The sequence below is a fragment of the Arvicanthis niloticus genome, chromosome 23, assembly GCF_011762505.2.
Source record: "Arvicanthis niloticus isolate mArvNil1 chromosome 23, mArvNil1.pat.X, whole genome shotgun sequence".
In the NCBI taxonomy this organism is placed as follows: Eukaryota; Metazoa; Chordata; class Mammalia; order Rodentia; family Muridae; genus Arvicanthis; species Arvicanthis niloticus.
Genome location: NC_133430.1, coordinates 44,054,817 through 44,078,405, shown reverse-complemented (window position 1 = coordinate 44,078,405; position 23,589 = coordinate 44,054,817). Strand labels below are relative to the sequence as shown.

The 23,589-nt window shown below is 43.7% G+C and overlaps 2 protein-coding genes across 7 annotated transcripts in view; one reads left to right on the top strand and one right to left on the bottom strand.

Moving 5' to 3' along the window:
• Positions 1-23,589, bottom strand: part of L3hypdh (trans-L-3-hydroxyproline dehydratase) — a 642,804-nt gene that overhangs the window by 434,643 nt on the left and 184,572 nt on the right. The gene's annotated exons all lie outside the window — the stretch shown is intronic.
• The window catches only part of Daam1 (dishevelled associated activator of morphogenesis 1), a 162,949-nt gene that overhangs the window by 50,184 nt on the left and 89,176 nt on the right, over positions 1-23,589 (top strand). For all 6 annotated transcript variants that reach the window (XM_076922039.1, XM_076922038.1, XM_076922035.1 and 3 more), the window contains one exon: positions 15,610-15,826. In XM_076922039.1, coding sequence (XP_076778154.1) covers positions 15,644-15,826 — 183 coding nt within the window. In that variant the 5' untranslated portion in view covers positions 15,610-15,643. The remainder of the gene's footprint in view (positions 1-15,609; positions 15,827-23,589) is intronic.

The following is a 23,589-nucleotide window of genomic DNA, read 5'->3' as shown; positions in this document are numbered from 1 at the left end:
GGTAGAGTCAGCATCCTCTGCATTTCCCTTCTGATGACTTTAGAAAGGCTTTTATTTTGCTTTGGTTTTGGTCCAGGCCAAAATAAGAGTGTAGTAACCACTTACAATGACTGAAATCTAGTAGTGAAGCGTCCTCCCCAGTTGCTCGGCTACTGCAGTTTCAGGAGTGTTTGTTTAGCTGTGTGATTAACTTCTTGAGGATGTAGCACAGACAGGAATCTCCACTGAGAAAACATGCTCATTCTTGCCATTGCTGGCTATTCTTGTGTTTATTCTTTAATGGGAAGAGATGATCCATGTTCACCAGTTCACTCACCCCACACACGAGCGCCTCTGCCCATGGAGCATGCTCACTAGACCTTAGGGCTTGCTTCTGCCTCCCCTTCCTTCAGGTCAGAATCTTAGTGTACTTTGTAGAGATTTGGAGGTTCATATTGCTTTTTCTTGAAAGCATGCTTTTCAGCACAGTGATTCCTCAGTACTTTACCTTTGGTGGCAGTGTGTGTGTGTGTGTCTGCGTGTCTGTGCGTGCACACGCTTGCCTCTATGTATATGTCTGTATATAAATTTGTTTGATGAACCTTAGAATCATAACAAATAATCAGTAATTTCAGCCATGTGGGTACATCTTGAAGACTCCTTTTCTAGGGCATATTCTTGAAATTCTTAGAATTTCCCATCACCATCCAGCTATGATTGAAATGAAGCCAGATAGTAAGCTATAGCATTTGTCGAGTTCTCTCCTAGCTGTTCCTGGTGCCATTTGGAGAGCTTCCAATGTTGTGGCTTCTATAAGCCAGACTTTCTGTGAGCTGCTTCTTGGGATATGCAGAATTGGAAGCCAACCTCAGATGCATCTTTCTTATGTTGTTCCTGTAGCTGGTGAAGTCCTGAGAATACATGTCTTATATTTGATCCTGGTCACACCTGTCATTGCATTGAAAGTTTTAGATTTGTGAGTTGACATAGAAAAACCTAAGTGGGCCACTCTGGTAGATCTATCTGTAAGTCACAATATTGATGGTGATGGTGTCTGCCTTTGAGGGCATGTGTTTCAAGTATGCACACAATGCTGGCATGAAAGGGTCAATTGAGAGGCCCAGGAATTATTCAGCTATAGACATAGGCTTTAGTGAGGTCCCAGAGGAAACTGAGAAATGCTGCTTTTTCAGAAGCTCACTGACAAGTACGTGATGCTCTTCTGAGCTACTTACCCCTTGAAACTCTTTCCACAGGCATTGCAAAGCACACTTAGACCCACATGGAAGTAATAGTCACCAGTTATTAAGCAAATACTTGGCTAAATACTTAATCCATGTGACAGCGAATACGTGAAACAGTTCTGGAATGATCTCTATGTGTCCACATACATAGGGCATTTGGAAAGTTATATATTGAAAAACTGTGTCTGTATTGTGAGAAATGTAGTTCTTTTTTGTTTTAGCATTAAAGGGTGCTGCACTAGGGTGTTACATGGCTCCTATCAGGTATGATGTCCTCTGTCTGCATACATCAGCTCTTTTCATATCAGTACTCATGGCCTAGCATGCTCATTGTAATCCCAGGCACAGGGTGTGCAGACACTGGCTCTCAGGTCAGCTGTATGATATCACCTATGGGATCCCTGAGAGCAGCTACTGGGCCCCAGGCCCAGAGCTCCTGATTTTTATTTTATTTTGGCGTGGTATAGACATCTCATTTTTACCAGAACACGTATATGAGTTTCTGTCACAAATCAAGAGCCCTGTGTCCTTTCTGTCAAACGGTTGCATTGACTTTCCTAGGAGTAGCTGTAGGTTAAATTTGAGAATTCTTAGGTGAAGCTAAAATGTAAGTACATTAAAACAGTAGACTGGTGTCCATGGACTGGCCCAGCTGACACTGCCTGGGGCATAGTAGAGCATGGGGCTAAGGGTTTTTCTTTCTCCTTATCTCCCTTGACCCCTAATATATTTTTTTTTAATTTTATTTTTGAGAGTCTTTTTTGTTTGTTTTTTCTTTCCTTTAATTGCCTGTGGAAATTCTCAATATGAAAAGAAGGTGGGGAGGGTCCATGTCAAAGCTCTATTTCACTAACCTTTTAGAACACACTGTGGAGATAAGCCTTGAAGGCCACCATGATGAAATATGACTTCTCTACATGGGACCATCAGGGGAGGTGTGTGTCTGCCGTGGGTAGCTGTTCTGTACCACAGTGCAAATACCAGACAGAGCAGAGGGGCTAAGTGTCCTTTTTATTACCCTGTTGCTATACTTCAGCTTGCATAAAATTGAAACCTCTTTTGAAGTTTTATTACATAAAATTTGCAAGAGGAATTTTTATGAGGGGCAGGGTGACTCTCTGGGAGGAGTTCTGATTTCGTCCTGTGACTGTCTTCTCCTTTGTGGTTTCTGGGTGGTTCCTTGCCCGTTGTACTCGTCTCAAGCATAGGTGTGGGGCTGGCATGGACAGAGTTGACCTTGTTGCCCAAAACAGACTCCTCTGAGCAGTGTGTTGTGAGACAACGGAGGCTAGAAAACAACACTTCCTCACTCCAAAATTTGAAGCGCAGAAAGAGTCAAATACTTAATAGCTTTCCATAAACATTTTGACATCTGAAGTCCCACATGGTAGTTATATCCACATGTGCTCAGAATGATCTTCCTGAGGCAAGAGTTATGAATTCCAGTAGCTCTGGGTTCTGGAAGGTAGGGGTTTACAATAGATGTTCTGTCTTGGTGATCAATTGACAGATACTTTTCTAGGCAGGGGAGATGCCTTCAGACTTAGAAAATGGATAGTAAGTAGATGACGTCAGTGACTGGGGACACTGTGGAATGGTAGGATCTGAATTGCCAATGTCAGTGTCCTTGTAGTGACTCAACTGGGTGTGGCTTTGCTGGTTCATATGCAAGTGTGGGTTGGAATTGATAGAAGGTTGACTTTATAACATCTAGCAAAGCTTTATTTTAAACTCCTTTCCATACTGCCCCCAAAACTCAGGGAATTTCCCACAGTTAGCAGATAAGCTGACCAAGCCACAGAGCTTTTGATTTAGTGATGACAACTGTGCTGTGGAGATTAAGGTAGTTTCATCCCAGGAATGTGTTCTGCTGATACAAACCGAGATGGTCAGCTAATTCTCATAAAAGTTCTCCCTCCAACTGCTTAATCTTATTCACACCTTCTCTTCTGTGTCCATTAAATATCACCAGGACTTGCTGAGTCTTTGGGGATGCTAACCACCTCAAGGAGGTGGCACACAGCACTTGTGCAGCCTTTAGTCCAATGCTTGTGAGGGTTTCTCTACAGAGAAGAAGGGAATTGAGCTCTGCCTAGTCTATTTAGCAACTGAGAACTGACTGCACCATCCAATCATTTCCTTTTGGAAGGTCACACCTAAGGTGATCTAGCTTTTGTTGTTCCTATGTTGGTCTCTAGCCTCTGACCATCTCAATGTTTGTCTTAGTTTTGTTTTTAAGGTTTCATCAAACCAGATTTTAATAATAAAATGTCTCAATTTTTTTTTTAAGAAAATAGAGGACAAAAGCCTTTTCTTTGAATGATAAAGCTGAGTTAGGAAATACACATACCTTTCTAATGTTCTAAGAATAATAAGAAGTGGTTGAGTTAGGATTTGAACCTAGGTCACAATTCCTGGGCTGCCAGCACCTCAGTTGCCCATATTCTGAGGACAATGGGCCCCTTGAAGAAAACTAAGTTTAACCAAGAGCCTTCCCCACTTACTGTTTCTGTTTCCTCCCCTGCAAATGCATTTATAAAAATAACTTGGTATGAAAACAGGTCATAAAAAGAAGGGAGCTTTCAAACTTGCTTTGTGTAACCATGAAGGTAAAAAGGCCTCAAATAGTTCTTCTATTTTCAGTCTAGTGAATGGAGTTTTACAAGAATGCTGGTAGCTGTTTTTCTCTCCAAAAACCTGTGTGGAAATATAGATTATATATTCTTGATCAACTCTGGTTAGGATATTGAGAAGGGATAAGATTGAGCAGCTTCTGGCTTAAGGGCAGTGAGGGCTGGGAACAGAAGTCACTTCTCCAAGGGATCAGGGTTTATGGCATCTCTGGGACTGCCAGCATATCTTTATCTGGTAAACTCTGAAGTTTTAGAACACGTTCATCGAAAGAGAATACGTATAATGTAATCTGTTCAACTTCTCTCCAAGGATTTGCCAGAATTGTTTCCAGTAGTAAGAAGTTAAGTGTCTCCTTCTCAGCCATCCTCGTATACCAAGTGTGTTCTGTGTGGCCGACCCCATTGCTTGTCTGCTTGTGTGTACTGATTATAAACCTGCAGTTCCTGCAGCATGGTTGCTGTGGGCTGTTATCAGAGACAGCCATAGACTTGGAGTTTGTGAAGACTGACTTCAGGAGGCCCTCTCATCAACCATGTACTAGAGCACGGAAGGAGCAAGTGTGTGCTGGTGTCCTTCCCCAGTGATGAGTGGTCGTGAAAGCTCCGGGGTGAATCAGGATGCTACATCCTTTTGCTTGTTAAGGAGTAAAACTTGTCTTCTTAAACAGCTGAAGGTTTGGTTTAACATGGCTGGCCAGGTAGTTTTAGCTTATGTTTTTGTGACCTCCACTTGTAAAGGGGTCTTTGCACAGGCTTCGAGTAGGTCTTTTAGAGGCAGCGAAGACAGGGAGCCAGTGGGAGAACTTTGGCCTTCACCTTCAATTTGCTGATCAGCTCAGCTCCCAGGCTATCAGCAGGTCTGCTGCCCAGTAAGTGCCTCAGCTCCGTGGTGGGAGAGAGCTTCTGTGACACTTCTGGTTTGGCTTCTCTCCCAGATGATTGAGCTGTCCTGGCTCCCAGACGCTGGTTTCTGTCATGTGAGCAACACAGACATCCTCACCAAGAACACTGTTCTGTTAGCTTTAGGGATTTCTACTATGAACCTGAGGTTAACGTACTGAGTCATACCACTACACCTGCCAGGTTTTCAGGGTGAAAATCTAGTGGTGTCCTTGTCTGCTCTCCCCATGAAAGGTGGGGAGGGAGGGGGACAGGGTTTCTGGCAGGATCTGGGGCAGGAACCTGGAAACACAGTTAAGAATGAATATGTGTACTTGCTGGTTGATTCCTGGTCTGTTCTGAAGGTGTTTGTAGAGCGCACTTGAACCCCTTCCTCCTTCATTTAGGAAAGAGCTAAGGGAGGAAGGGCATAGGTTTGGATTTTCACTTTACGCTCCTGTGCCAGCCTGCATTGCCAGTGGACTCAGAAGTACTCGCTTTTAGGGGTCCTTGGCTTTTTGGATGTTAGGAATTTGTTTTCCCTAGTGTCTGGGTGGGGCCAGAGTGGGATGTCCTCCTTATTTTTGTCTTGCATCAGAGAAGTCACTGGGATGAGTGAGCAAAGACTGATGAATGAATTTCCCAGAGCCACTCCAAGACATGCCCCATTAGAACATCCTTTTGGGACCAAGTGTGTGGGAAGGGCTGGGCTGTCTCTCCACTGGATGGCCTGAGAAACGCCCTTTCTGTTTCCTGGTGGAAAGGGTGTTGAAACTTGCAGGGTTTCAGTTACTTCTGCAACCTTTGACTGTATCTCATGGTTCTTTGGCATTTGGCATCTGGTGTCCTTGGGAAATGAAAGCAGACAAGAGGAATGTGAGAGGAGAGGGATGGCCGGAGAAAGAAGCAAAGCTGTCTTTCCCTTTCACATTTTCTTGATAAGAGGTCTTGGGTTGTATTGCTGCAGCCCAAACTGCATTGGATGCCCCTGAAAACTAAACTGATGTTGGAAGAGGCTCTGAAAGCAAATGGTACAGTAGCTGGGGTGCAGACGGAGTTCTTCATAAGGTTTTTATACATATAGATTTTGCCCTTGGCCCTCTGTTTGTGCATATGACCTAAACTCAGTTTGTCAGGAATTTCAGAGATCATTTGTTGTACAGAAATACTTATGTTTGACATTGAGAGTTTCAGCTGGAGAATTTACTGTGAAACACAGTGTCTTGACTGAAATGACTGAACTGGAGGACGGCAGAGGCTTCCTACTGAACATGTAGAAACTCTGTTGGCTCTTAGGTTAGTAGGTGGCCAGCAGGAACTTCGTGCCTCTGGCTTCTTTCCTGGCCCCAGCCTATGTAGCCTCTAGTTTTCTTTGTACCAACTTTTGTTATGGAAAAACCTTGGGAAGATAGACAGTGAGTGATTGACTCCCTTGGTATGGACAGATATCTTTAAAATGTGTGGCAGAGGTCCCTGATGAACCAATTAAAACAGTGTACAAATCAGTATAAACTATTCGTCATCAGAACTTCCACATTTTCCCCTAACATGGGATACTCACTGTGTCTTGCTTTGTGGAAAGCATCTCCTGTGTTGTCACTGGCATATTCAAAGGAAAAATGCTAGGAAGGGTGTTCTGATAGACGTGAAGCTTCTTGCCAACTAAGAAACAAAAAGGCCTTAATCATCTTCCTCTCCATTCCCTAAAACTGGCTTTACTTTTTGACCATTGCTGTACTGAGAGATCTTGCTTGTTTTGTTAAGGAGCAGTAGAAATGACTCTGACTCTGAGCTAGACCATAGAGGATTGCATTTCTTACTCTTTGCTCAGCAAAGTGCACCTGCTCCAAAACTTTTAGCTTTAATTGCTTCCTTGTGCTCAGCATAGCCGTAGTCATCTGTAATGCTATAGATGGATTGCATCGATGTCCCAGAGGTGACTTCTTCCTCTGACCTAGTACCAGAAGCTGAGATTAGAGAAGCATTCTGGTTGAGGGCCCAGCTGTCAGGGTGGAATTCATTCTTTCTTTTGGACTGATCTCATTTAAAAGGAGCCAAAATGGAACACACAGATTCCTAGTTTCAGCAGCCACATGTGCCCTCTCCAGTCAAGAGAAGGGCCAGCTACCCTGGTCCCAGTCAGGTCCTCTAGGCTGTGAACTCCCAGAGTGGTGCTCCATCCATGTCTCTAGCTCTGTCTGGAGTGATGCTCCGTTTATGTCTCTAGCTCTGTCTGGCATGTTGAGGGGACACAGCGAAGATAACAGATTAAAAAAAAAATATTTTCTTAAGCAAAGGTTTTTTTAGGTGTAAGGAATCGGGGAGATACCTAAAGGATTTTGCGGTGATTCGACTTCCTGTGGAGCTTAGTTGTGAGTGAGTTGACAGAAAAAAGATGAGCCAATTTTCCCCAGAAATCTTTTACTCTGCTCCAGGGAAATTTTGAACACCTTGAGGGCGAGTGAGTTCCATCTGCAAAGCTATTGCCAGCATGAAAACCTTGACTAGTGCCTAAGGAGTACTCAGTGCTCCAGTTGGTTATAAATGTTCTGGTGTTGTAAAATCAGATCCACAGACACTTGTGGGAAGAGCCACTTGTGGTCAGGCCATCTGCTCATTTAGGCATTTATGCTTTGCATTCAGCAAGCATTTATTAAAAGCATACTGGCCATCAGGGTCTAACAAGATTTAGTCCCTGCTCTAGGCATCCCTGAGTCTAGTGGAAGAACAGACTCCAAAAGCACTGTTACAGATGTGTACAGTAGTGTGGCAAGAGTGTGCGTACCTGTCCCATGAAAGTGGCATTATTGGAGTGATTCCTGAAAATGGGCTGATAATGAAGGAACGCTTGGGCTGCTGAGATGGCTCAGAAGAGAAAGGTGCTCACTGCTGTCACTGAGTTCAAGCCTGAAACCCACGAGAGAAGGAGAGAACTAATCCCTGAAGTTTCCCTGTGTGTGTGCATGCGTGTGCACCTAAAAAGGAGAACAGCCTAGTCTAAAATATGGGCTCAGCCGTGCAACTACTACCAAGGTCTACGGCGGTCTGGCCACTTGTGGTTGGCCTAAGCTTAAGCAGTGTTTGGGAAGTCAGGCGATGAGGGCAGGAAAATCCAGTCGGCCGGGGCTGGCATTGCTGTATGTGAGCCATCTGAGTTTGGGCCTCTGCCCTCTTCAGCTCCTGTTACTCATATCCTGGGCTTCTCCCTGACTCAGATGTGCCTGTCACCTCCCTGATCCAGGCCAGTGCACACACTCCTCCTGTCTGGAAGCCTTTCTACTGACATTTTGCTCTTACTTTACCCTTTAAGTCTCAGTTCATCAGCTGAGGCCTTCCCTGAGCACTGTTTAGAACAGCTCAGCAGATTAAATGCACGCCTTTGATGGTGAAGTGCAGCCATTGTAGCCTGTGGTCCAGGGGCCTGTATGGGCAAACCAGCTGCTTTTTTGTTCTATGAACTAAGAGTGGTTTTCACATTTTTTTTTTTTTTTTGATGGTAGCAAAAAAGTTTTAAAAATACCATTTGTGGATACAATAAAACATCTTTAGAGTTTTAAAAAACTTTTTGTTTTGAGAGAGAAGGACTCATGTAGCTGAGACTGGTCTTGAACTCACCATTTTGGGGTTCACTGTTCTGGACCTCCTGATTTTCTAGTCCGTACTTCCCTAGTGCTGGGGTTATAGGTGCCCGTCAGCAGATCTTATTTTATACGGTGCTGGAATGAAATGCTGAGTTTTGCCCACACTAGGCTGCATTGCCTCAACTGACTTATATCCCAGCCTTGGGCATTGTAACCTTACAGGAAGTTCATGTTCCCCTTTCTATAGTGGCGTGTTATTAGAACTTGAGTTCACCTTGTTTATATAAGTCTGTGGCTGCTTTTGTTGGAAAATGGCAGCACTCAATATTTGTAGCAGAGGCCAAATTTTCTACGGAGCCTACAGCATCTACTGTCTGGACATACACAGGAAAGGTCTACTACCATCTGGCCTGAAAACTAAAGGCCAGGGAGAAGAAACTATTGAAATCATCCTGTTGGGAGGTGAAAGGTGGCTGCCTCAGGCTAATACCCTGACGTTGGAGAGGGTGGGGACTGGAATCCAGCCTGACAGAGCAAGCAACTTCCCTGACTTCTCTCTGCACATCCCACGCCCCACTCCCTGCCGGCCGATTTTTCTGTGTGAACATCTCTGCTTTACCAGCAGAACACGTCTTCCTCAAGCTTCTCCGTCGGCTTCTGCTTCCTCAGCTTCATCTTTCGAGAGTTGATGGGAAGAGGTTCTGGGTGTGATGTGCTTAGAGAAGCCGTTGGAATCGCTGTGGTCAGTGAAGTGCTTGAGGGGGGAGGGGGCCTGTGCAAGTGGCTCCTGCCTGAGAGGTCAAGTGGATGATTGCTTTTGCTTCCTGTTTTGATCAGTATCTGGGGATGAGGCTCTGAGAAGTGGAGTTCCAAATATGTGGATGAACTGGCTGCCAGTTGGACATCTCAGCCATCATGTGCATCATGGATAATTTAAAGGTGCAGATGCACCTAATCAGTTATGGTTCCACTGAGGAACTAGCTTGAAATCTTGACCTTTGGGCCTTACTGAAGCTAAGCACAAACTGCCTGTCAAGGCAAAGTAGTGCTCCATACTAAAATTATTTCCATCAGGTTCTGACCTGTTGTAGACTCTGTAGCTTATTGCACATGTTAGAATTAGTCACACCTTCATACGCTAATATTTATAGGTGGTATTTTCCTTATTTATAGGTGGTATTTTCCTTTTAAATGCCTTGGGTCTTTGTCCTCATGGAGTTGACTCCTTCAAAGAGGGAAGAAAGATCAATATCACAAATTACTGTAACTGTTGGTCATGGCATCATGAAATGCTATGGCGGTTCAGACAGGCCTCGCTGAGTATTTAGCAAGACTGCCTGGAAGAAGTGTCTAAACTTCTCAACCTTGAAGCCTGGGCACAAACCTTAAGACCTTCCAGGTGCTGTCCTTTGTGTTTTTCAGTCTACTTCTTTTTCTTGTCTTTATTTCTCAGAAGTCTAAGTATCACTGACCCCTCCACGTAAGCACACAGGCCTTGACCTAAACAGTCTCTTATTTACTGTTAATAGGCTTTGCAGGACACTGACCTGGCTTCCAAGGAGATTGGGGTTCCTACCATTTTGACACATACCAAAGACAAACACCAAGCGTTATGGTTTAATGAGACAAGTCTTGACTCCCTTGATATAGTGTGTACCAACTGCCTACCTGTACAGAGTGTAAGACATGAGATAAGCTGGTGCGGTGGTTCTGAACCTTCCTTATGCTGCGACCCTTTAATACAGTTCCTCATGTTGTGGTGACCCCAAATATAAAATTATTTTCATTGCTAATTCATACCTGTAATTTGCTACTGTTATGAATCATAATGTAAATATCTGAAATGCAGGACTCCAAAGGGGTCGCGACCCACAGGTTGAGAAATGCTGAGCTAGAGGAGGTCTCACAGTGACTTGAGATTGCTGTGATATTTATGCTGCATATTATAAAAAAAAAGAGCCATTTGCAACAGATTACAGGGAAAATAACTAGTCCTTCCCCACAGGTGTTCTGTTAAGCTAGTTGTATGGATCACCATACCTTGCTTATTTTCTTCTTCTTGCTTCTTTTAGAAGTGCTGGGGAAGGAACTTGGGACCTGACACATCTGTTTTGATTATTTTTAACAGCATATTTTTCCACACTCATGTCCCTCTTCTAAAGCCAGTAAATAATTGTATCAATGAAAAAAAAAACTCCTTTTTCATTAATGGTAAAAATAGTATGTCTTTATTGTAGCTATGAGGGACATACTAGAGGCTCTGTGTCTTAAAAATCCAAGATGCCTACACATACCACAGAGTCAACTGCTGCTCATATTTTGATAAATTTCTCTGATCCGTCTTATGCTCATCCATGTGGATTTTTAGAATAAAGGTGTGATACTGCAAGCCTACAGTTAGGATCATGTCACTGAGTCTCTTCCCACAAACTCATTATAATGCCGTGAAGCTGTGAGGCACCGTCTTCATGGCATTATAATGTATTCTAGGTGATTCCCGTCATTATGACTTATTGTATGCTCCTGTTTATTGGCTGTTTAGATAATGGTTTGGTGTGTGTGTGTGTGTGTGTGTGTGTGTGTATACATCTTTGATTGCGTCTCTGAACATTTAAGGATATATTCCCAGAAGCAGAAATACTAGGTCAGAATGTGTACCTGTTTTAAGGCTTTGATGAGTTGCTTTAAAATATGCTGAGCCAGATTCCAGCTGCCATCCGCCTGCCACAGCTGTGAGCCGCCTCACTGCCTAATTGCTCCGGAACAGGGTGGGAGGATGTTGTCAAAAGTCATGAAGAACCAGGGACAACCTAGATAGAAACCAGAGGAGTACAAGATATGAAGAGTGGCCTGTGAATAAAGTAGCGCATTAGTAACAAAATAGAAAACATAGGGAAATTGGGCTGAAATCTGGTTTGGAGCACTGAAAGCCAATTTAGAATAGAATAGAAGGAGCCATTAGCAGATTTTTTTTTTTTTTTTTTTTTTTTTTTTTTTTTTTTTTTTGAACAAGGAAATGAGTGCTCCAGGCTCTGCCTTTGGGAGATTGAGGATGTAATAGATTGCTTCAGGCTATTCCTGCCTAACACCTCCTGCCCCTTTCTCTCCATTCACTGTCCTCTCTGCCTGGTCGCCCTGCTTCCCAGATCTTTTGCCTTCCTTCTGTTCATCAAGAACTGTTTGCAGATTCTCCCTGGGTTCTTGCTGCCGGTTTCCCTGGAGCTGTCTGGCAGTGCCACATTACCTTTGTTTTAGTAATTTGATATACCGCTGTTCCCAGGCTCTCAGTTTCCATTTCTGAATCCTTAGGTGTTCACTGTGTATGGGGCACAGCAGGCACTGACAAACAGTTGTCAGAGGACTCCCAAGTACTGCACATGTGTTGTGTAACACTATACATGCTTACCTTAGACCAAGGAATGCAAACTCCAGTTCAATAAGATGTTAGATGGCTCAGCTCAGTTTTTATTTCAGAGCCAACATGGTTACCCTGTAGGCATCCCTCCCTCCCTTCATGGTCCAAGGACTTGGAGTTGCAGATGCTGAGAAACCATGCACACTTCTGTATATTAGACAGCTAAGGGCTCAACCCCAGAGGTGTTTGGAAGCCTTAGTTATTCATAAAAACATTTATCCAAAATATTAATGAGAAAACCAAAAAATTGGTGGTGCTGTCTACAGATTTGCAAGATGCTCTATATTGTTAAAGCAATTTTATTTTTAAAACTTAAGGACAAAAACAAAGAAAAAATATCTCCAGAAGTAACTATTTTTTTTGGATGACTAGAGACACAATTGTTTCTAGTCTCTGTCCTGTATTTCTTTTGTATTAAGTACAACTGTCTCATATAATACATTGCTCTTTAGGCCAAACTTTTTTTTGTTTGTTTGGTTTTGTTTTTTTTCGAGACAGGGTTTCTCTGTGTAGTCCTGGCTGTCCTGGAACTCACTCTGTAGACCAGGCTGGCCTCGAACTCAGAAATCCGCCTGCCTCTGCCTCCCAAGTGCTGGGATTAAAGGTGTGCGCCACCACCGCACGGCCCTTTAGGCCAAACTTAAGAGCCCAACTTTTGTCTTCCTGTCCCAGTGTTTTTAAACTTTTTGGTGTAGCACTGGTTAAAATGAGCTTGAATATTAAAATTCAGTATTCCTTAAGTATTTGCTGTCATGGCTCCTCCTTCATAAAATAACAAGGATAATTCCAACTAGTGGTAACTGCTGTGAGGAACTCCCCTCCTCTCTGCCCCACCCTGCCCCGCTCCCAGGGCATGGGATAGGAGAGATATCTGCTGTAGACAAACCACCGAGGTGACCTCTTCAAGAAAGTGCTGGTGCTTTTATCAGGAGGATTCAGCCGTGCATGGATGTAAACCTAAACATGCCACACCAGACATTGTTGGTGCAAAGGTCCCGAGGCTGACCAGTGTGTGTTAGCGCAGTAACCCCTGGTAAGGTGGAGACGCAGCTAGGGCAGAGTGCAGAGGCTCTGGAGACGATTGGCTAGCTTGAGTGCATTTTTAACTGTAAGAAGTTTTATAAGATGATCTTGTTAAGGCATCATGTTGTCGTGGGCATTGCTAAGAGGAAAGCCTGATTTGAAGCCAACAGAGCCAGCCAGGATCTCCTTCCAGTGACTTTATCCCCTCTCACAGAAAGAGCTGCCTGTGTCTCTCATAGTTGTGATCCATTGGCTTTCAATTCCACCTTGGAATTGAAACACAACTCTGAACCTGTTCTGTATTATCGGCCCTGAGATCAATCGAGGATAGATAGAGGTAGGCTTTTTCCATCCCCTTGGGCCTTTTCTTGTCTTTTAGGAAGCGCCCGTCATCTGTGTGGGTGGACAAACTGCTTTGCCAGTAATATGTCATTTTATCTCTGAAGTCCGCTGCCCTCCCCTTGGGAGGGCCTTGATATTCTCTATGGCAGCTGTACCACCCCTTTGGGGGATGCATATCAGATATCCTGCATATCAAATATTTACATTTTGATTCATAACAGTAGCAAAATTACAGTTATGAACAAAGTAAGTTTATGGTTGGGGATCATCACAACATTAGGAACTGTATTAAGGGGTGGTAGCCTTAGGAAGGTCGAGAACGGATGCTCTGTAGGGTCTCCAGCAAGTTACCTGTCCACAACTCTTACCACCTTGCTTGAGACAGGTCTCCTGTCTCCTGCTGTGCATGTTAGGTTAGCCAATGGAGAGCATGTAGCTTCTCCTGTCTGTTTCCCACCTCCTGAGAGAGGCACCTTAGGGTTATGGACCTGTTTGCCCTGCTGCTTTTACATGGGCCTGTGCTCCCAATTTGGCTCAGGCTCATGAGGGAAGCACTGAACTCACTGAGCTGCCTCTTTGCTTTCCTGTCAGTGAGCCTGCTCTTAACTATGTGGCTGTGTAAGCATTCAGGACATGGGTTTTCTTTAACTTGGTTTCTCGCTAGACTGTATCACTTGGAAATAATTCTGAGACAGAATATGGTTGTAACTCAAAAAGTACTCAACACCTTAAAATTTTTTTTATGATAAAAACTCAGAGAAGTACAAGATAGAAAGGCAGAGATCCCCAACCCTTTTTACTTTTGAGGCTACTGCTGTTAGCACCTTTGAATGTATTCATAAATCTTCTGAAAACACCCTGTAATCCTGTAGTGTAGAGTGTGTGTATTCATGTGGCATTTGGGATTTGCTTTTTGTTCAACTTACATATTTGGATGTCTTCTTCTGTTTAATGAATTCATAACATTGTGTTGTATGAACATGCTGTACTTAATTTCAATATTTCCCTTATTGGTAGACTCTTTTGTCTTTCTAATTCAAAAACCCTAATCCTTTAGTTCTTGATTTGACATTAACTTCAATTATGATAAACATTTACAGAGTGACTCCTCTGTTTCTGGCACCAGACAAAGTATGTCAGGTCATGTGCTTGAGTTACAGTGATAACTATCTAACAGGAAGACACAAGCAGAGAGAACTTAGACCTGAACACATGCTAGGACAGAGAGGTGAACGTCTGAGCATTTGTTCAGTATACTGAGCCAGCCCACAGGAGGCACAGGAGAGTTTGAGAGGACTGTAAGGGATGCGTGAATGCTGACAAGAATTGCCACCAAGACCTGAGTTCAAGGCTGTGGACCTGCATGGTAGAGGTCAGAGCTGACTCCCCCAAATTGTCCCTATACTCCACACATGCACTGTGACATACATGCCTTTCCCTCAGTAAGTAAATAAATGAAAGAAAAAAATGAAGCTTTAAGTTAAAAAAGAAGGATAATGAGATTTCCTAAGAACCAAAGAAAAAACCCAAGAATTTGATTCTCCGCACCCCCTGTAGTTGATGTTTATTTTTGAGATTGTAGTATAATTACAACATTTCTCCTTTCGTTTCCCTCCCTCCAGAACCTCCCATAAACCCCTTCTGCTCTCCTTCGAATTCATGATCTTTTTTTTTACCAATTGTTATTGTATGCATATGTGTGTGTGTGTGTGTGTGTGTGTACTTATTTTCACACACATATATTCCTGAATATTACCTATTGAGTATGTATGTTGCATGTTTTTTAGGGCTGATCATTTGCCAACGAGGCAACCAATAGATAAGCTCTTCCTTGGGAAGACCACCTCTCCCTCTCCCAGCTTTCTTCAGTTGCCTGTGTCATGTCATGTCTCTGTGTAAGGCTGAGGTCTTCTGGGCTTTTCCTCATCCAGTTTGGCATGTGTTCAGCTCTCATCTGGACAGTGATGTTGGTGAGACTTTATGGGTGTAGTTTGTGATGTTCCTGGGAGACACAATCTCACAGCAAAGTCCCCAATCTTCTGGCTCTTAAATTTTTTTCTGGTCCCTATTCTGCAATGGTCCCTGAGCCTTAAGTGTGGGAGTGTTTTTTTTTGTTTTTTTTTTTTTGTTTTTTTTTTTTTTTTTTTAATGTGTCTCTTGGGACTGGGCTCTGCATTTTGATTGGTTGTGGTTTTTCTGTAGTGGTTTCTGTCTGTGGCAAAGAGAAGCTTTAGAAACAGCCATTCTTGAGGAAAGGGGGTTTCCTACAAAGAATGGCCATCAGCTGGACAGGTCAGATGCGGGGTGCAGTGGCTGAACTGCACTGGTACACAGGTGGCCGAAGGAAGCGTCCGACAAGTGAGATCTCTGCCCAGTTAGATGCCACCCTCCACCCCCTTTCTCCTGCAGGGTCTACACACTGCTCTAAGCACAGGGAAGTCTCCTTTGTACTGGTTTGATTTTTCAAAATTTTTACCGGTCATACTCAACCATGTCATGTTTTCTTTTCACAGAGTGTAGTAATATCAAGAAATAGAGAATTCGACCATGGCCCCACGGAAGAGAGGCGGACGGGGGATTTCATTTATCTTTTGCTGTTTCCGAAACAATGACCACCCAGAAATCACATATCGGCTTAGGAATGATAGCAACTTTGCACTTCAGACAATGGAGCCATCGCTGCCCATGCCCCCTGTGGAGGAGCTGGATGCCATGTTCAGTGAACTTGTGGTAAGTCTCCGATGTCCATGCTATCATGTTTGATAAAATGGTTGATAAATCAGGGGAGGAAAGGAGAGGCGATGGGTGGGCTGGCTTGGTTTGCCAACGTTTGCTTTCTGTGTCTAAATCCTCACCATCCTCACTGAGCTATGAAGAAGGGGGGACAGGGGGACATCAGTGTCAAAAAGGGTTGTATGACTCTACATCCAAGGGTTTTGTTGGTGCCTCTTGTAGGCAGAGGGATTTCAATGTTTGGTGTTCAGATAGTGGTAGGAAGTGCATTCAAACATGTTCTTCCTAATTCATCCTCAGGCTCATTCTTATGTGTGTAAGTAACTTCTGCTTCTACTTCACACCTTCTGGGATGCCCCAGAGTCCCCCGACACCACTCCCAATGTGTATTGTTAGTGGTATTTGAAAACTAGTCATGCTTCCATCTTGTCTTTGATCTTCCGTGAAAGGCATTAGTCCTTAAGTACAGTGTCATTACTTAGACTAATGATAGGATTGGATAACACCTGCTGTGGGAAAGTTTTTATAGATACCATCACACAGTAGAGGCCACAGTCCTCAAAGGAGATGATGGGGCCAGTATAGGACCTGTTCATCGAGAGATGCAGGCCAGCTCATCACCTTCATGTCAAGAGCACATATGGCATAATTTAAAAAGAGCTAGTGCAGAGACCAGCAGGATCTTTCCTTAGTTTACTTCTCTGAGTTTGTCTGTTTGTGTATAGGAAGTCACATGATTTTTCTGAGACCATTTTCTGAAAAGTGTAAGGGAAGCACTCCCTTTCAGGTTCGATGCAGTACATAAGCCAGAATGGGCCACAGCAGGTAGGGTCTTGTGCCCGACTCTTCAAGGTGCTCTGTGAAGTCACAGGAGTGCTGTATCCTCAAGGCCGGCATTTCCTAATAGAGTTTGTTCTCATTGGATCATGTCAATTGTTTGGCAGGAGCTAGAGAGTGTGGCCTCTTGCTTGATTCTTAGAGCAGAGAGTAGGCTGTGTCACTGCCTGCCAGGGGACTGATACTGCTGTCCCAGCTTTTACAGATAAGAATTCAGAAAGGGAAGAATGAGCCATCGGGAGAGTCTGCAGAGCTGAGGTTTGCATTTTAGTCTCCCAAGGGGAGAAATGAGTCTATTTTTTTTTTTTTAGCAGAGTTGATTAGGATAAAAAGAGCTCATGATTGCATGTTTGTACTTTATGATATTGAATATTTTATCCACTCTCCCTTTTCCACTTTATGAAGAACTTTATTTTAGGTTTCAAATCAAAAAGCTATAACCAGCTGTGATAGGGCATGCTTGCAATCCCAGCATTTGAGAAGTGAGGTGGGAAGACTGGGGATTCAAGGTCATCTTCTGTCCCACAGTGAACTCAAAGCCAGCCTTGGCTGCACAAGAGCACAAGAGTACATGCATTTGCACGGCACACACACACACACACACACACACACACACACACACGCACGAACGCATGTCACTAGGGATATAGTTCAATTGGTAGATTCCTGCCTAGCATTCCAGATACCCTGATGTATGAGTTTTCCCATCTCTGGGACCACCCTGACACAAAGGGCCTTAAGGGAAAAAGAGCCTCTTTGACTTTCAGTCCACAGTGACAGGAAGGCATGGTAGCAGGGGTGTGGCACTTCTAGTTAGTCACACGTGTCTGATGTCAGGAAGCAGAGATGTTCAGAGATAAATGTTTCTCCCTTGAGTCACTCCAGGACTCCAGCCCATGGACCGCTGCTGCCTACATTCAGGGTGGGTCTTGCCTGCTCAGTTAAAGCTTTCTGAGAATACTCTCATCGACATATCCAGACATGTGTATCCAAGACAACTCTAAATCTTAATGAGTTAACAGTGAAGATTAACCATGACACCTGGATTCAGTCCCCAGCACTGCATAAACTGGGTGTGATGACTCAGGAGGATCGGAAAGTCAAGGTCGTCCTAGGTCCCACAGCAAGTGTGAGGCCGTCCTGGGAAACATGAACCCTGTCTCAAATGAAATAAAACAAAGCACACACACAAAGGAAGTTAGACTTGGCCTTGCAGTTGCTGATAGTCAGGTGGATCAGGAGGGTCTAACATCACCAGAGGAGTGACGTTCCTCCGCAGGGATCATGTGTGTGCTTGTTGTGAGCTGTACAGCACGTGATGGTGATGAGGAATATGGCCAGGGAAGACTCTCAGCTGTCACTGGAACTAAAGGCTGGCAAGAGGGACAGGAGGTTGTGCTAATAGCTGGCCAGCCTCTCAAACTGGCTTCTGCTGTGGTAATGAAACCTTCGGGGTCCCAACAGCAAAGCTTCACCCTGTGCTAATGCTGCATGCTCTCCCCAGGTCAGCTGCAGTTCTGTTCCCTGAAAGGAAGCAGCAATCTCTAAGCCTTAGCCTGAAAGTAGCATATCATTGGAGCCCACTTCTCATTGCCAGCGTGGATCACATGAACACATTTGAGAACACAGGCTAAGAAAGTGTCTTTCTTTGTAGGGGTTGGCACCACTAGTCACATGGCCAAGGCTGAGGTCACTGAGATAGCCAGAGGATGCATAGTCCTTTCCCAGGGAGAGGCTGTGAATCATATTCCATGATAGCTGTGGAGAAGGGCAGTCATGGTGCATTTATGGCTTGGCTTTATTTCCTGCTCTTAACTGAAACTGAAAGTGTATCTCTGAGGAGAGGTGCACCACTGGTAGCTGAAGGCCTTGAGGATCGTGGCACCCCTGGAGAGCTAACATACCTGCATATCCTGCATCTGTGCTCCCTTCAGCTTGTCCTGTCTAACTCCTGAATTGAGACCTACCCAGGAACTGGCAGTGGCAGCTCCATGTACATCTTGGAGACTGCTTCTCTGAATTCAGAGGGAGAAAATTCCACTCTCTGCTTATTGATGTCTCTATTGTGTATGAGAAAATTACCTACAGCTGCTAGTTGTTAAAAAACCAATGCCAAACCAGAACCTTTAGCCAAAACCATTGGAAAACAAATTATCTTGAGGTTTGTGTCTGTCCTGGTGAGTGACGATGGATTTTTGTCTACCTCTGACTTCAGGGACTTAGACCACAAATCCTTCCAATTGCCAGGGGAGGCCTGAGGCTAGAGAGGTGGGCTCAAAGCAGCTGGAAACCTTTTCTCTGGGTTCTCCCATGCAGTTACACAAGTGATCCTGCTGTGCCTTATACCAGGAAGGGAGTGGTGGCAGGGAGGGCCTGGCTCTTCAGAAGGCACTGCTGGCTGCCTGCTCTGCCTGTAGTCTAGGGGGAATTACTTTCAAGGCAGGCTCTGTTTGAATTTGAGCTTGATTCCTTTTCTGTAAAATGAGGATCACACAATCTCAGTGAGAGAGTTTCTGTAAAGATTGAGAAAGATAACTAAAACAACATCAGAAACCAAACACAAAATGCTGGCACCTGGTGTTATAAGACTGAATTCCAAGCTACTTGGGAGGTTGAAGCAGGAGGCTTCTAAGTCCAAAGCCAGCCTGGGCAACATCTTAAATAAGTTGAATGCTTTGTATATATCTCAGTGGTATGGATTAGCATGTGAGAGGGCCCAGCTTCAATCTCCAGTACAGAAAGAAGGAGGAAGGAAGGAAGGGAGGGAGGGAGGGAGGGAGGAAGGAAGGAAGGAAGGAAGGAAGGAAGGAAGGAAGGAAACAAGCAGACACCTAGGACCTGCATTATAGTTACAACTAAGGGCAGCAGGATGGGAGGTAATTCAAGTCTTTTCTAAGGACAAAACGCTCAGCAAATATCCAGTTTTCCCCCTTTCTTGGAATCTAATCGGCTGGCTGTGTGAGCCCTGACTTGCTGGCCCCTTTCCCACTGTATCTGCTGGAAAGCATCTTATCAGTGCAGGTTATTGTCCCTTATCCTGTCTGATGAGTCACTTGTGACATTCCTAAAAAGTGATACAAGTGACTTTCTTTCAGAGTAGCATATTGCAGCCTTACCATCTCATCAATGAAGCAAACCTGGAAGGAGGTTGATCATGCGAACCTTTAAAGAAACAGCCAGGAAGGCTGCCACACGCAGGGCAATGAGAATTGGAGGCACTTGGCCCTCACCACTTTTTTTCTTTTTATTTCTTCTGCTGGGGATCAAACCAAGGGCTTTGCATTTGCTGGACAAGCGCTGTACCACCAAGATACTCCAGCCCACTCCTGTCCCTTCGACTCACTGCTTCTTAGTAAATACTATTTACTGCAACACGTTTACCTGTTCACCATGTTCATCTACACAATATATACAGCCCTATCTGTAGCCAACATCAAAACCAGTCTAGGAATTTTTGTTGCCCTTAAGATAACCCCCATGTCCACTGATCATTCCTTGCCATCCATTCTGAAAGCCCCCGAATGCCTTATGTCTTGGGAATTTCTTGGGCAGTTTGAACAAATGGAATCACAACATGTAGACCTTAATAACTGGCATTCTTTATGTAATATCATGATAATCTAAATTTATCTATGTGTGGATGCCAAGTCTTCATTTCTAATCATTGCCAAAAACCATCCCATTATAGAGTTACATGGCATTTTAAGAATCCATTCAACATTGATGATTATTTTATATTTTTATTTTCATATTTTACCAGCTAAGAATATTATGAGAAATGCTGCAATAAACATGTATATAGAACTTTTGCATGTAAATATGTTTGTGGCTTTCATGGGTACAGACCTACAAGCAGAGGAACTTAGGCCTAAAAGACTCTGTTTAACTTTGAGAGCTGTCAGACTGTTCTAAAGTAGCCAAATTGACACACACACATACACACACACACACACACACACACACACACACTCACACTCACACTCCTTTATTTATTTGAGTGTGTGTATGAGAGAGAGCATTGTGTGATAGATATATGTGGGCATGTATGCTACACCTATGGCAGTCCTAAAGACAACTTTGTGAAGTCAGTTTCCACCTTTATGTGATTTCTGGGAATTGAATTCAAATCATCAGGCATGTTCTGCAAGAACCTTACCCTGATGATCTATCTATCTATGTCTGTCTGTCTGTCTGTCTGTCTGTCTGTCTATCTCAACTTTTCAACATCTTTGCCAACTCTTGTTTTTTATTCATCCTTTCCTACCTCCTTTTCAGTATATTCTATTCTACAGTAAATGTGTGTATTATCTAAAATAAGATTTCCTGATAATTTTTTTTGTTGTTTTTTTGAGACAGGGTTTCTCTGTATAGCCTTGGCTGTCCTGGAACTCACTCTGTAGCTCAGGCTGGCCTTGAACTCAGAAATCCGCCTGCCTCTGCCTCCCAAGTGCTGGGATTAAAGGTGTGCGCCACCACCGCCCAGCCTTCCTGATAATTTCTAACTCCTATGGATTATTACAACTGAGTTGTAAATCTGATCAGTTGGCACTGTGTGTTTTATGCCATTTGAACATAACCCACCCTGTTCTCTACCCCTGCCTGTTCTCTTCCCTTGCCCCCTCCATTTCTTAACTCTTTCTTCTTTGCTAGTCAAAATAAAGAGCACAACTGATCTGTGGTAGCAGCAATGCCTTACAACTAGATGTAGCTGTGTTCATTCCACACTTAGATGGTCTCATCTGACTTATCTGGGAAGCACTCGATACAGCCCTGTAAACTGTTTTGCTCAAGTAGCTTGCATTACAATATTTTCAATAGACTTCTTTGAGGGTAAGCAGACAATACGTTACTCAGCCACAGATTGATTATTCTGATGTGAGTGTGTGTTAAGTGCCAGTCTGTGCTAGATCCCAAAGGGACACAACACTGTCTTTGATGATGCTCTAGAGCAGTGACGATAGGCCTCTCAACATGCAACTCTGTCACATTTGACCCAGTGCTGAGAGAGAGGCCTCTTCCTGTCATGAGTGACCCAGTGCAAAGAAAGGACAGCTCAGGCTCAAACATGATTTTTTTTTTTTTAAGAAGAGGATTTATTCACCCAATTTTCATGGAATAAAATCCCCAGTCTCTCTTCCAGCACCACTGTTCTTTGGCATGTGCATATCTTAGTCTCTCCCCGTTTCCACTAAAGTGCGTTTGTACCTGATTTCAGGAAACACTCTTAAAATTTTTTAACTCATTCTTTGAGAATTTCACAATATATACAATGTATTTGGTAATGTCTACCCTCCATTTTCCCTCCAATTTCTCCTATGTGCCCTGCCCTCACTGCCCGCCATTCTTCTCTAAACTCCTTGTCCCCTTTTCTTAACCCAGTGAGTCTAGTCATTGCTGTCCATGTGTGTATGAGTGTAGGACCATCCACTGGCACATGGTCAACCTACTTCTCTGAAGAACATGGCCTCTATCTCCACAGTCTTCAGCTGTCAAATATCCTCAGCTAGAGATGAGTCTTTGTGACCTCCAACTCGATCTATGCCAGGATTATGACTGGTTTGATCTTGCATAGGTCTTGTGCAGGCAACCACCATCTCTGTGAGCTCATGTGTGTAGCAGGCCTGTCATGACTACAGTTTTGCAGTAGTCTTCCTGTGCTGGTTCTTGTTTGTCAACATGACACAGTCCTAGACATATCTGGGAAAACTGAATCTAACTTGAGAAAATGCCTTCACGAGATTGGTTTGTGGAGCATTTTCTTAATTAATGATTGACACAGGAGGTTCAAGCCCAGGGGGTGGGTGCTGCCACTCCTGTACAAGGTCTTCAGTATATAAGAAAGCAAGCTGAACAAGCCAGAAAGCAGCACTCCTCTGGCTTCTGCTTCAGCTCCAGCCTCCAGTTTCCTGCCTTTAGTTCCTGCTTTGACTTTCCTCAGTGATGAGGTGTTATCTGGAAGTGTAAGATGAAATAAACCCATTCTTCCACAGACTGATTTTGGTCATACTTCTTATCATAGCAACAGAAACCCCCTAAGGTACTTCCCAATGTCTTCGTCTACAATATGGGTCCTCTTCTCTGCTGTGTTCCCTGAGTTATGTTGGTAGGGAATATGATATCATTGTCCCATTTAGAATTGACCACTCCACACATTCTGTGAGTCTCTGTATTAATCACTGTCTACTGTAAAAATAAGCTTTTCTGATGAAGATTGAAAGGTACACTCTTGACATACTGACACGTGTTTAGAAAACATTTTGATTCACCTGTGTTTAGTAAAGCACTAATGGCCTCTCCCAACCAAGTGCTCTTGGCCAGGTTTACAATACCAGGCATGAGTTTAGCCCTGTGTAGTGGGCCTTGTATCCAACCAGAAAGCAGCTGGTTCCTCCTGTAACTTTGATGCCACTATTGCACCAATGCACATATTTTACCAGGTCAGCCATCAGTGTATCTCTCAGGGTCTGTAGCTCAGAGAGACCATTGATGACTCGGAAGCTTGCACTGTATTTCTGGCACCGTGAAAGTTAACTACTAGGGAGGAAGCTTCTGAGTCAGTACCAGATTAATTTTTTATGTTCTATAACCCAACTAACTATATGGTGTTTTCAGTAATAGAGTCTTACCATCATGTTCTGGTGAAGAACCAAGAGTGAAGCAGTGGACGCTTCGTTTCTGTGGTTTATGGGACCTCCCATCAATTTAATGAGCAGTGTTCTACGTCTAGACCTGGGCTTTAGCATTATACTTCCATATAGGTTGTTCTATTTAAACTGGGGTGTATGTGTGTTTATTTTATTTTTTAGGAAGTTTTTGAGACTATAGATTATTCTGTCCATGAGAATTACCTCCTTTTTAAGGTTTTTAAAAGTCATTTCTCTTATTACTGAGACCATTATAAGCTCTTTTTAATAATAAAATTC